Source organism: Nuphar pumila, chromosome 7 (assembly GCF_984573655.1).
Source record: "Nuphar pumila chromosome 7, dmNupPumi1.hap1.1, whole genome shotgun sequence".
Classification (NCBI taxonomy): Eukaryota; Viridiplantae; Streptophyta; class Magnoliopsida; order Nymphaeales; family Nymphaeaceae; genus Nuphar; species Nuphar pumila.
This window is the reverse complement of record NC_143255.1, coordinates 40,934,790-40,947,938: the sequence shown is the minus strand read 5'-3', so window position 1 is coordinate 40,947,938 and position 13,149 is coordinate 40,934,790. Positions and strand designations below refer to the sequence as shown.

Here is a 13,149-nt window from a genome sequence, read left to right as displayed (position 1 = left end):
GCTGAACACACTTGTCTTGAGTGTTATTATATGTAGACAAGGCACGTTGATTCACACCATGGTGTGTGATTTTAGCCTATGTTGGCATTTGTGTCCTTGTTCTAGTCGCTGAGATATACCATGGTTGGCTTATTTCACTCATTTCAAGTGTCATCTTATATAGACAAGAGATGTATTGTGTTTTAACCCATGGTTGGCTTGTTACTCTTCTTCTAGTAGCTGAACATACTTGGTTTTGAGTGTATTTTTACGTAGACAAGAGATGTTTTTGGTCCATGTTGGCGTATATTCTCTTGTTCTTGTCGTAGATGCACTCATTTCAAGTATTATTATATGTAGACAAGACGTTCTTTTACACACCTTTATGTGTGTCTTGGGCCTTTAATGGCATTATATTTATATTCTTGATCTAGTAGCTTATACACTTGATTTATGGGTTTTGGAGGACTAATGAGGTAGTTGCTTCTAATGGATGAACTATTGTTGAAATTTCCAAAATTTCATTCATGACTTGTGTTTTAAGATATTCAAGTGAATCATATCTTTGATATGCATATTTTAAAATCAAATTGATTTTTTGGTATTTAATCTATATATTAAGTAACTCCGCCTGTGTATAACTGTTTAGTTATACACTGCCGGTCCCAAGCCCGGATAAAGGAGGAAGGTTGCGGTAGGCCTGTGACAGCCAGCATAAAAACTTTGTCATATCCTATGAAAATGAACCAATATGAGAATTTCGTTGGGGCGTTCCCTACTGAGCGACGCGCTGTACTCTCTAGGCCCGGAGGCAGTGATAAATGGGCAAGGGTTGCTAGGTCGTCGCCCAGAAGCGACGCGTCACACCGGCACCCGGGTGTGGTGTCAAATAGGCAAGGGTTCCCTCACTTTATTGGACGGGTGGGGGTAAAGAAGTTGGTCCAAGACCATAAAATTAGGTTAGCCACTTGGAACATAGGGTCTTTAACTGGTAAGTTGGTAGAGTTAGTAGATGTTATGTGTAGGAGAAAGATTAATATTTTATGTCTTCAAGAGACCAAATGGGTAGGTGAGAAAGCTAAAGTGATAGAACCTTGGGGATATAAGATTTGGTATACAGGAATAAATAGGAATAGGAATGGAGTAGGGATTGTTATGAGTCGTCAGTTTATAGATAATGTAGTTGAGGTTCGTAGGAAGGGTGATAGAATTTTACTTATTAAATTAGTATTAGGTACGGATATTATTAATATTATTAGTGTTTATGCACCTCAAGTAGGTTTAGATGATTCCATTAAGCATCAATTTTGGGAAGATTTAGATGGAGTAGTACAAGGGATATCTTATGGAGAAAAGCTTTTCATCGGCGGTGACCTTAATGGACATGTAGGCATTAGTAGGGATGGATTTGAGAGTATACATGGAGGCTATGGTATAGGAGAAAGAAATGAAAGTGGAGAAAGGATTTTAGATTTTTGTTTGTCCTATGATATGATCTTAGCAAACACTTGGTTTAGGAAGAGGGAGTCTCACCTAGTAACATTTAAAAGTGGGGTTAATACGAGTCAGATAGATTTTTTCCTACTTAGAAAGAGAGATAGGGGTTGTTGCATCGATTGTAAGGTTATACCGTGAGAAAGTGTAGCTACACAACATAGAGTCTTAATTTTAGATCTTAGAATTAGACAATGCCTCAAAAGGGATAGACATAAGATAGATCCTAGAATTAAGTGGTGGGCACTGAAAGGAGCTAAACAAGGAATGTTTGTAGAACAGGTAGTTAAGGAAGTTGATTGGTGTCTCGAGGAGGATTCAGAATCAATGTGGAATAAGATAGCGGGTGGCATGAGAAAAGTGGCTAAGGAGGTATTGGGTGAGTCTAAAGGCGGTGCACCACTAGGTAAGGATACATCATGGTGGAACGAGGATGTCAAAGTAGCTATTAAGGTTAAAAGAGAGTTATAGAAATCTAAGAGTCGTGATAATGAGAATTTGGAGAAGTATATGATAGCAAAGAAGGAAGCTAAAAAAGTTAATCGAAACGCGAGGGCTAAGGTATATAAGCAGGTTTATGACAAGTTGGATACCAAAGAAGGCGAGAAGGATATTTATAGGCTTGCAAAGATGAGAGATAGGAAATCGAAGGATTTGGGTATGGTTAGATGTATCAAAGATGAAACGCAAAGGGTTTTAGTCAAAGATGAGGAGATTAAGGAGAGATGGAAAGATTATTTTGATAAGCTATTTAATGATAGTCATGCTCAAGATCTTGGAGACATCTCCATTCCTTTTCATGAGATAAATCGTGACTTCATGCGCAAGATTCAAAAGAAAGAAATTGCAGAGGCTTTGAAGAAAATGAAATCAAGAAGGGCAGTTGGCCCAGATGGTATACCTATCGAGGCTTGTAAATGCTTGGGAGAGAAAGGTTTAGAATGGTTGACAAATCTTTTTAACTTGATTTGGCGAACAAATAAGATGCCTAATGAGTGGAGGAAGAGTACTTTGGTGCCTTTATATAAGAATAAGGGTGATATACAAGATTGCACAAACTATCGTGGTATAAAACTCATGAGTCATACTATGAAACTTTGGGAGAGGGTGATTGAGTCTAGGTTGAGGAAGGTTGTCATGATATCGGAGAATCAGTTTGGTTTTATGCCTGGAAGATCAACTATGGAAGCTATACATCTTCTTAGACAACTTATTGAAAGATATAGAGAGAGGAACAAAGATTTGCATATGGTTTTTATTGATTTAGAAAAGGCATACGATAGAGTACCTAGGGACGTTCTTTGGTGGACAATGATGAAGAAAGGTGTTTCTCTCAAGTACATTAGTATAATTAAAGATATGTATGAAGGAGTAGTAACCAATGTCCGCACTTGTGGAGGGGTGACAACCAATTTTCCGATAACGGTTGGGTTACATCAAGGATCTGCTTTAAGCCCTTTCCTATTTGCGATAGTGATGGATGAGCTTACGAGATCAATTCAAGAAAATGTACCGTGGTGTATGTTGTTTGCTGATGATATTGTTTTGATTGATGAGTCTAGAGCTGGGGTTAATGCTAAGTTAGAATTATGGAGACAAACATTGGAAGCTAGAGGTTTTAAGTTGAGTAAGAGTAAGACGGAATATATGGAATGTCGGTTTAGTAAGCAACGAAGTAGTGATGGGAGTGTAGTGAAGCTCGGTGAGCAAGAAATACCGGTGAATGATTATTTCAAATATTTGGGATCCATCATTCAAAAGTATGGAGAAATTGATGGGGATGTAAATCATAGGATAAAGGTTGGGTGGATGAAATGGAAAAGTGCAACTGGAGTGTTGTGCGATCGTAGAATGCCATTGCGGTTGAAGGGAAAGTTTTATAGGACGACTATTAGACCCGCTTTACTATATGGTTCGGAATGTTGGGCTGCCAAGAGACATCATATTCAAAAAATGAGTGTAGCTAAGATGCGGATGCTTAGATGGATGTGTGGAAATACAATAAAAGATAAGATTCGGAACGAGGAGATACGTAAGAAGGTAGGTGTTGCACCCATTGAAAATAAGATGCGAGAGAATCGTTTACGGTGGTTTGGACATATTCGGCGAAGGCCTAATGATGCTCCAGTTAGAAGGTTGGAGAAATGGGAAAATATATTAGTTAAAAGAGGTCGGGGTAGGCCTAGGAAGACTTGGATGGAGATGATAGGAAAAGATATGAATGCTTTGAACCTCACCGAGGACATGGCATTGGATAGAAATGATTGGAGGAAAAGGATTCATGTGGAAGACCCCAAATGAATTTCTTTTTTGGTTCATATCGCTGACCCCAATGGTTTTGGGATGAAGGCGTAGTAGTTGTTGTTGTTGTTGTTGTTGTTGTTGTAATCTATATATTAAGTGTTTATGGTTTTTTGGCCACTTCTGTATGCAAAATGTGTTTTTTGTCAATTGAGTGAGATTTTCCTAAATGAGTAAGATTCTCTACTCAAATAACATTCTTCGTTTTGCCTCGTAAATGGATTTAAAACCTTGTGAACTCTTGTGTTTATTTTGTCTAAAGTATGCTTGGAGACTTCGTTTCTCTTGTTTGGCACTTCATTACATGTTTGGAGCATGTTCATTAATGATTCTTTTTTTAAGTATTAATTCATTTCATGATAATATATGCATATGCTCTTTATGCCTTTTAGGCTCTCATTCAATAAATCATATGTAACTTATGCCTCTTCGTAGGCTTACTGTGGTGACCCTTAGGGGACCATTGTGTTATTCCCCATTATGGGGTTATGTTTGTCCAATGTTAGACCTTATGAATGCATTATGCATTCTTGCAATTCATTTCCGCATAATTTGTTTGCGCTCACTCTTTAACATGATATATGATTTTGAAACTTTGGTTTTCTAAATTTACTTTTCACGCTAAAATAATTATCCTATCATGAGCTTCAAATTTCTATGCATAAGTTATATTTTTCCACCATTGTTTTGCGGATGTGTCATCCGATATGGTTTCAATTAATCTTGTTAGAAATGTTCCGAGTAAAGTGCAAAGATATGTTTTACTTGTTTCTTTGTTATTATTCTACAGGATCTTGGAGATAGGATAAAAGGAAGTACCCCGGATGGATCGGGACATATGTTCACCATTAGAAGGCAATTGAAGAAAGGTATTTACAAGTTTCAATAGCATCCTTACCGAAGCCTCTTGAAGTCTTGCGCCTTTTTCAACCTTTTTGTTTCCCCGCAAAGTTTGAGGGGGGGTGTTAAAATATGTGTATGAGTACACATATATGTATGTTTAAATATAATCCTTAAATGTACATATATATATTTATATATATATATAAATATACGTATACATATATATATATGTATACATATCTCTATTTATATATATATATATATAAATATATATATATATATGTTTTCTTCCTAAAATACCCTCAAGGGTATTTCTGTAATTTGTCATTTTACACATATTCCAATTGGAATATGCATTGTAATATTTTTTTTTCTTTTTTATTTTTTCTTTTTCGTACCAGATTGGGGGCCTCCCAATAGAGACGTTGGGAGCCCCCAACGGTCACAAATGTGACCGTTGGGGGCTCTCCAACATCTCCTTTGGGAGCCCCCAAGGTGGTCCCTTTAAGGCTTATAAATAGGGGTCTTTCCCCCTTGTGTAGGATACTCCTTGTAGGAGCATTTGCTCCATTGTATAGGGTTTTTACCATCTTCTTTCTTTTTCTTCAATAATATTCAACTTATGACTTTAAGTCATATTTACCCCTTTTATGGGTTTATGTATTAGCACATGATGTGCTTGTGTTGTTCCATTGAGTGGGTTTATTCGCACTTCATGTGCATGTGTATGGGTTTATTATTGAACCTAATATATTCAAAGTCACTTTCTAACAATAAGATCAAAACCAAGAGTGATGGAACTCTTGAAAGATATAAAGTCAGATTGGTTGCCAAAGGCTATTTCCATAAATATGGCATAGATTACGAAGAAACTTTTGCATCAATTGCTAAAATGACTATTGTTAGGACTCTAGTAGCTTTAGCTTCAGTTAGAAAAAAATGATATTTCAAATGGATGTCAAAAATGTTTTTATTAATAGAAACTTAATTGAAGAAGTCTATATGAAGGCACCTCCTGGTATAAACATTCATGAGGGTAAATCGTTTAGTCTAAAAAAGGCTTTTTATGATCCTTTTTATGGTCTTAAGGAAGACCCAAAAGCTTAGTATGACATGTTTAATCGTGTTATGATTGATATTGGATTCAGATCTTGTTTGACTGACATTGCCTTATTTGTTGAGATTTCTAATGCAGATATTATTTTCTCTATTAGAACGACATGATCATCACCAGAGGAGACAAATAGGGAATTGAAAATATTTAAAAACTTCTCAAAAAATATTTTGAAATGATTGATTTAGGCTTTTGAAAATATTTTGTAGGAATTGAAGTTGCTTAGTTTTCTAAAGGATATTTATTATCTTAGTATAAGTTTGCATTTGATATAGTTTTCAGGTCTGGAATCACGGATAATAAGAAAGTTTATACTACTGAGATTATGAACACCAAAATGTGAATTGATGACAAAGAACCTCTTGAAGATCCTACTCCTTATAAACAACTCATTGGAGCACTCTCTTATCTTTCAATTACTAGGCCTGATATAGCACATGTTGCACACACAGCTAGTCAATTTCAGCATGCTCCTACTTTTGTTTACATGGGAGCAATCCTGCATATTATTAGATATATTAAACATTTGAAGATCTTTTTTGCCTGCTTTATCTTTATTAGATATAATTGCTTAAACTGATGCTAACCGGGGAGGTGATCCCAATAACAGACACTCAACCATGGGTTTTTGTGTATTTTTAGGTGAATCTCTGATTTTGCAGAGTTGCAAGAAGCATCAGAAGGTTTTGCTTTCTTCAACTGAAGTTGAATATCGAGCTATAGCAACTAAAACGCTGGAGGTGGTCTGGCTCAGAAGGCTCTTGGCTGACATGGGAATTCAAGTAATTGGCGCCTTGCACATGTGTTGTGACAACCAGAGTGTGATTTACATTGTCAACAATCGTACTTTTCATGAACGGACTAAACATATTGAAATGGATTGTCATTATGTTTGAAAGAAGTATCTTCGTGGGACTATAGATCTGCCTTATGTGACATCAGAATATCAGTTAGCAGATTTCTTCATCAAACCTCTCGCCACTCCCCACATTTCATTTTCTTTTAGACAAACTTTCGGTTATTATACAGTAAGTTTGAGGGGGAGTGTTAAAATGTACATACATGTATATTTTATATATAATTATTTTTTCTTTTTTTTATTCTTTTAATTATTTTATTTTTGTTTTTCTCTCTAGTTCAAAATGAACTAGAGTTCTAACTAGTCAACAAAATGTTGACTAGTCTAAGAGTCATTGGAGCTAGTCCAACGGCTACAACGACTCTATTGAGTCCTCTTATCTCCCTCTTCTCTCATGTATATAAATAAGGGTTGATCCCCTCTTCAATGTATGCTTCTTGCATTTGGTAATGAATAAAATAATATTTATTTTTAAGTCTTCGTGGGAATACCCCTTGTGTGGGTTGTTTCTTTACACATAACACCCTATATAGCACAGCTTAGCACCCACTACCCTTAGTGGAACTGTGATAGCTCACATTAGTTTTTGTTGCAATAGATCTTTTAGTAATTTCATAGAAAGTACACATTTACCGGTTGTACTATAACTTCTATTTTCTCTTAAATTATGAGTGTCATTGGTGGTGGCCATTAATGCAAGGTACCAACATGGCGTTCCGAAAAGGAGGGCAAAGCAAAGTGAACTTGGTAATGAAGACAAAGGAATTTGATCAGAGAAAAAAAATGCATATGTGAGGATGTTGGCTTTCCTCTTCTTTTTTCTTTTTTTCTTTTTTTGGGTGGGGTGGGTGGGTAGGATGCTTTTATAACCATGAGTCCTATATTTATAAAATTTCTGCATTTTTTTCCATGCATCATTTCCATTCCAGGTCCATGTCTGCATATGTATTACAAAATTACAATTTACAGCTAAGATCTGTATAGGATTCAGGATTTCAAAGACACTGGGTGAGTCCTGTAAGATACACTGGCACACTGCAAATTGTTTAATACCAAATAAAAAGTATCCCTATCCATTAGCTAAATGAGAGTCATCTCAATGAGCAAAAACTATTGGCCCTTGAGACGGTTCATCATACAACATGATCTGCTTCCTTCATGATTGAAGAGCCAAAATGGAAACAGAACAATGTGAAAATTAGGAAGCAACAAATACCTTAACTAGTGCTCCAATTACTCCCAAGCTTGTAAGTCTCAAATACTCAAATGGACGTGTCTTGCTTGTCGTATTCAGAAATGGGTACAGATACAATGGTATGTGTGCTAAAGGAAATGACATCAGAACTTTCATCAGCACATTCTGAAGGTACAAACATCAAATAGATAAACAACTAGAAATAAGGGGGATGCATATGCATTATGCAAGACAGTGGATAAATCAAAATCAGATAGCTCCAGTTGCAGCAAAAACTAATTAACAAATGCTTGAAAATGGATATTAACTAATGCTTTTGGACTGGAAAAAAAAAACAGCATATGTTAACCCATTATTGATGTTTAAGTTTTAATAAAAACCAACAGCAATACATGATATCCGAGACAAAAAATTATCAAGCGACAGGATCATAACACCAAACAAAAGTGATACTCTAGCATGCTAAACCATGTGACCCAAACAGCAGGTGAATAAATAAGATAATGAAACAGAATATACCAACAAAAAAGATAAACCAAATGGGCCCCAAGAGTTCAGAACCAAAAGCATGCTAGACTTCCACACTCTAAACAACTAATCAATATAAAGACACAATTATTAAAACAAAATCATCCTTAAACACATAGAGGCTAGCTATCTGTCATGAAGTCAATTAACATTAGAAGTTGTATGTCCCAGTATTTAGTAAGAACAACCTTCTTCAAAGAACAACATATGAGGAACAAAAATTACTCTTTAAGCAGCAGGATCTACCTTTAAAAGCATAACATTAGTATATCAAGGTATAGAGGCAGTGTTGTTAAAAACGAGCCTCAAGGCGCGAAAGGAGTGCCTTGCCTCGAGGCACAGCCCTCTATGCCTTGAGGCGCACTAAAATAGCGCATGGAGGATATGGCACAAGCATCATGCGCTATGAGGCGTACACCTCAGGGCGAGGCGCACCTTACCCTGAGGCGTGCACCTCATATGATTTAGGTCAAATGGCTCTCTCTCGTCTCTCCCTTCTCTCTCACTGCTCCATCCTCCCTCACTGCTCGTCTCTCACTCTCTCGTCTCTTGTGTACACAACAGAAAAAAGGAAGGAACAAAAGAAAGAGAAGAAGAAGGTACTTATCTCCCTCTCTCGTCGCTTCTTCCTCTCTTCTTTCTTCCCCTCTTCATTTTTTTTTTCTCCTTCCTCAGCTTCTTCTTCCTCCCTTCCCTCTTGCCTCTTCTTCCCCCACTGTTTTTCCTCCCTCTCATTGTTTCTTCTTCTGCCTCTTCTCCCCTGTTCTTCATCTTCTTCTTCTCCCCTGTTCTTCCTTTATTTTTCTTCTTCTTCCTCTTTTTATTTTTCTGTTTTTTTATTAGTTGAATTTTTATTTTTCTGTGAAAGCATGTATAGTTAATTTTGTTGATTAATTTTTTCTGTAAAAGTCTGAAATCTTGTTGATTTTGTCGATATATGCATAGTTATTAATTTCTGAATTTTATTTGTTTCTGTGAAGTTTTACATAAAAAATCCGAAAACATGTTTAATATTACTTATTATGTAATACATTATATATATATATATATATGTGTGTGTGTGTGTGTTACTGTGCTTCTGTGATTTTTTCTGTGAAATGCTGAATTCATACTTTATACTGATATGTTATGAGTAATTGTATATATAGTTATATATATATTTAATTATGTATATTCTGCAATATAATCAGAATTTTTATTAGTTGATCTTTCATAGATATTTTTAAAGGCTTTTTTTAAGTTTTAAAAAAAATGAGGCTTACTCTTCATGCCTCTCTTTAGTTTTTGGTGGAGCGCAAAGCTACGCCTCAATGCTTTTCAGAACATTGGATAGAGGAGAATCCACTTATCGCCTTGAGATGAAAGTCAAATACAGAAGAGGGTAAAACATGTTTGAACTTCAAACTACTAAGAAAGAAGGTAAACCGTGCTTGAACATCAAACTGGGGGGAGAGAGAGAGAGAGAGACAGAGATGTTAAACATTTAACTACAAAAAAATGGATGTGAAATGGTCAACATAATGCAGAGGACAAGAAGCCAATGAAGATATAGCCAATAAGAATTCACCAAAGCATTTGCAGTTCTGTAAAAATTTGTTAAATTACATTAAAAATAAGTTTAAATGAAAAAAAGAGCCTACAGCTAGATTTACAAAGAAGAGTTGAACACTCATTGAACTAAAAACTAGAGTAACTAAACTGTTAGCATCACCAAGTGTTGAACACGGACATATATGCAGCCAGGAATACCAAGAAAATGTGATGATAAGGCTTATGGTGGAGCCAAATATCTTCACCATGCTTACATATAGCATGCTAAGGTCAAGCCTCTTATGCGCAACTGCTAGCTTTTAATCAAATTGGACTTCTCAGCTCCCACAGTGATTGCTTTTAATATTATCACAATTAGTTCCAAGCCATGAGCTTAACTGCTGAAGACCAGCTTGGGCTCAGATTGTACAAGGGCACCCCCGAGCTTATCAGATGACCTTGGTGGCCAAAGTTTGTTTAGCAAACAAGCCCGCCAGAACTTAGAGCTGTTTAACTAGTTTAGCATGGCAGCCTTGCTAAGGCAACAACATACTATGTATCTATGTACTACCTGTATGCAACATATTATAAAAATAAGGCAGTTTAAGCCCCAAAGTAAACCACTGATTTCTTATTTGTGAGCTCATGGCTTAACATAATGCTTAATTCACCATTTAAAACATTGAAAATAAATTTTCTAAACTAAAGAAGTACATCTGTCATTGTGGCTTACACTGAACAACCCAAGATTGAGCTTTACTTAGCTTGAACTAAGCGAAGATCAAATGGACTAGTCAAGCTCTACTCAAGCTTTAGCAAATCTCAGATAATGACCATGATTGAAAAGATTAGGTTATAGCTTGGCTTGAAAATGACTTATGTATAAGGGCAATTTGTTGCAATATTCACTAGCATCTAAAACCACATTTTTTTCTCATATAATGAAAATGGAGAAATGTAACCAAGTCCCTGCTGAAAAAGGGCAACAGAAACATACCCTTTAAAATAAACAATAAAAGAATATTTATTTCTAAAACCTCATTAAGTAAAAGGAAAAGAAAATGTTACAAGTTAATATTAGAATTGTTAACACCATAAACATGTGACTAAGAAAGTCATGAGTAATATCAATGAGTTGCTCAAAAAGTTAAATCCATGTCACTAAGCAACCTCAAGGCTAAGAAGATATAAAACTAATCAGCAGATTCAGCACTGAAGCATCAAAATTCAAATTGTCCAAGAAGCAACTTCAGTTTTCCTGAAAAGACTAATAAAAAAAAGAACCTCTAGACTCCAATAGTATGCTTAACAAAGAGCAACCGAAAGTATACTGATGCACAAGAAACTACACTGTATCATGAAATATTACTTGTAAGTTATCAATCTAATTTCTATGGCACAATTTCATTAATAAATAGTTGAAAGAGCACAGAGCACAAAGAACTTGCAAGAATAGATCAGAGAGAATTACCATTGAGGAAAAGTGTCCTGGTATCTGGATGTGATGCTACACACTGTATCACAAATAAAACAGAACAGAATATTAAAATAATGAACCGTTAAAAAGAAATAAAGGAACCTATTAGTCATACTACTGCCTCCAACAACCATGCACTTTTCCAGGTTAACCACTAAATACATTATACAATAAAAATGCTACAAACTGCATCCAACAACGATGCACTTTTCCAGGTTAACCGCTAAATATATCATACAATAAAAATGCTACAAGCTTCCTCCAACAACCATGCACTTTTTCAGGTAAACCACTAAATAGATCATATAATAAAAATGGTACGAGCAATAAGAAGCATGCTCTTGTTCCAGAGTAAAGATTTTTCATACATGACTTCAAACATCAATGTTTGGGATAATAAACAAACCAAGAAGCCAAACAAAAAGCAACCATCTATATTGCATATTACTAAAAAAAATCTACATTGCCCAAAAAAATTAACAGAAGCCCCTTCAAAATTTCACAAAATGGTTAAAACCAAATGTACATACCTAAGTGAAAAGCTGAAATGTTATTTTTGAAACCACAAAAAACAAAAAGAAGTCGGCAATAGGAGTAATAATCAGTTCAAGAAATTGCTAGTGTAATGTCATCAAGAATAAAGACAAAACTGGAAAAAAATTACCTGTAGAAGAGCAAGTGCATTGCACACTCTGTTTGATGCACTAGGAGTAAGATTTGGTGGTGAAAGCACAGGGTATATGGAAACTATCTCCTGAAAAAATATTCAGAAAATTGTCAGAGTACCATGACAACAAAGAAGAGCTGGGTTTTATTTTAGGTAGCAGGCTAATAAAGCAACCAGTAATCACTTGCCTTCCCTAGTTCCAGATTCAAGAGCCAATCGTTTTGAGATATCAAACTGGAACTAAGATGGCTAGATTTCACAGGTTCATCAAGATATGGGTGGAAAGCTATTGCAAATCCATTGGTGACTACCGAAAAATTGAAAACGCAATGCATTGGCCAAATATATATATATATATATATATATATATATATATATATATATATATATATATATATATATATATATATATATATGGGTTAATCTACCATTAAACCAGTTAGGTTTAACATTAGATGGATTCGACCTTATGAAAATGACAAACACCCTTAAAATAATGGCATTTTTTAAAATGCACGGTTACCCTTTTGGGCATTATAGGTCTTTCGAACTTGGAGGGACTTGAAAAGTCAAACACCTTTTCCAAATAAGTAACTTTATGAAGTTATCAAAGTTACCTTTTTTACCTCAAAAAGTAACCTTGCATTTTTCAAAAATGCCATTTTTTAGTGTATTTTAGTCATTTTCATAAGATTAAATCCATCTAATAATAAACCAAACTAGTTAAATGGCAGCTTAACCCATATATATATATACATATATATGGGTTAAATTAAATAATAAATTTACATGTATTTTTTATAAAATATGGGTTTGGATTAAAGTTTAAATCCAAACCCATATGAGTTTGGATCAGTGTTAACAAAAACGCGCCTTGAGGCACAAAAGGCGTGCCTTGCCTTGAGGCGCGGCCCTCTGTGCCTCAAGGCGCAAGCCTGAGAGGCAAAAAAAAAAAAAATTTTACAACAAGACTTCTAAGACATAATCAAAAAGATTTTTGTAGGTTAATCTCATATATTTTCCAGTTATTTCAGTTATGTAATAAGTTTCTTAGTATATTACTATATTTTAACTTTTGTTGGTTAATCTCGTATATTTTTCAGTTATTTCAGTCATGTAATTAGTTTCTTAATATATTTTAACTTTTGTTGGTTAATCTCAT

General features: G+C 35.2%; 1 protein-coding gene across 1 annotated transcript in view; it reads right to left on the bottom strand.

Moving 5' to 3' along the window:
• The window catches only part of LOC149832031 (Cell differentiation, Rcd1-like protein), a 48,967-nt gene that overhangs the window by 28,514 nt on the left and 7,304 nt on the right, over window positions 1-13,149 (bottom strand). Inside the window, exons 3-5 of the mRNA XM_090014274.1 lie at window positions 11,985-12,074; window positions 11,315-11,357; window positions 7,807-7,913 (exon numbers count right to left, since the gene is read on the bottom strand). Of these exons, the coding sequence (XP_089870400.1) occupies window positions 7,807-7,913; window positions 11,315-11,357; window positions 11,985-12,074 (240 nt within the window). The remainder of the gene's footprint in view (window positions 1-7,806; window positions 7,914-11,314; window positions 11,358-11,984; window positions 12,075-13,149) is intronic.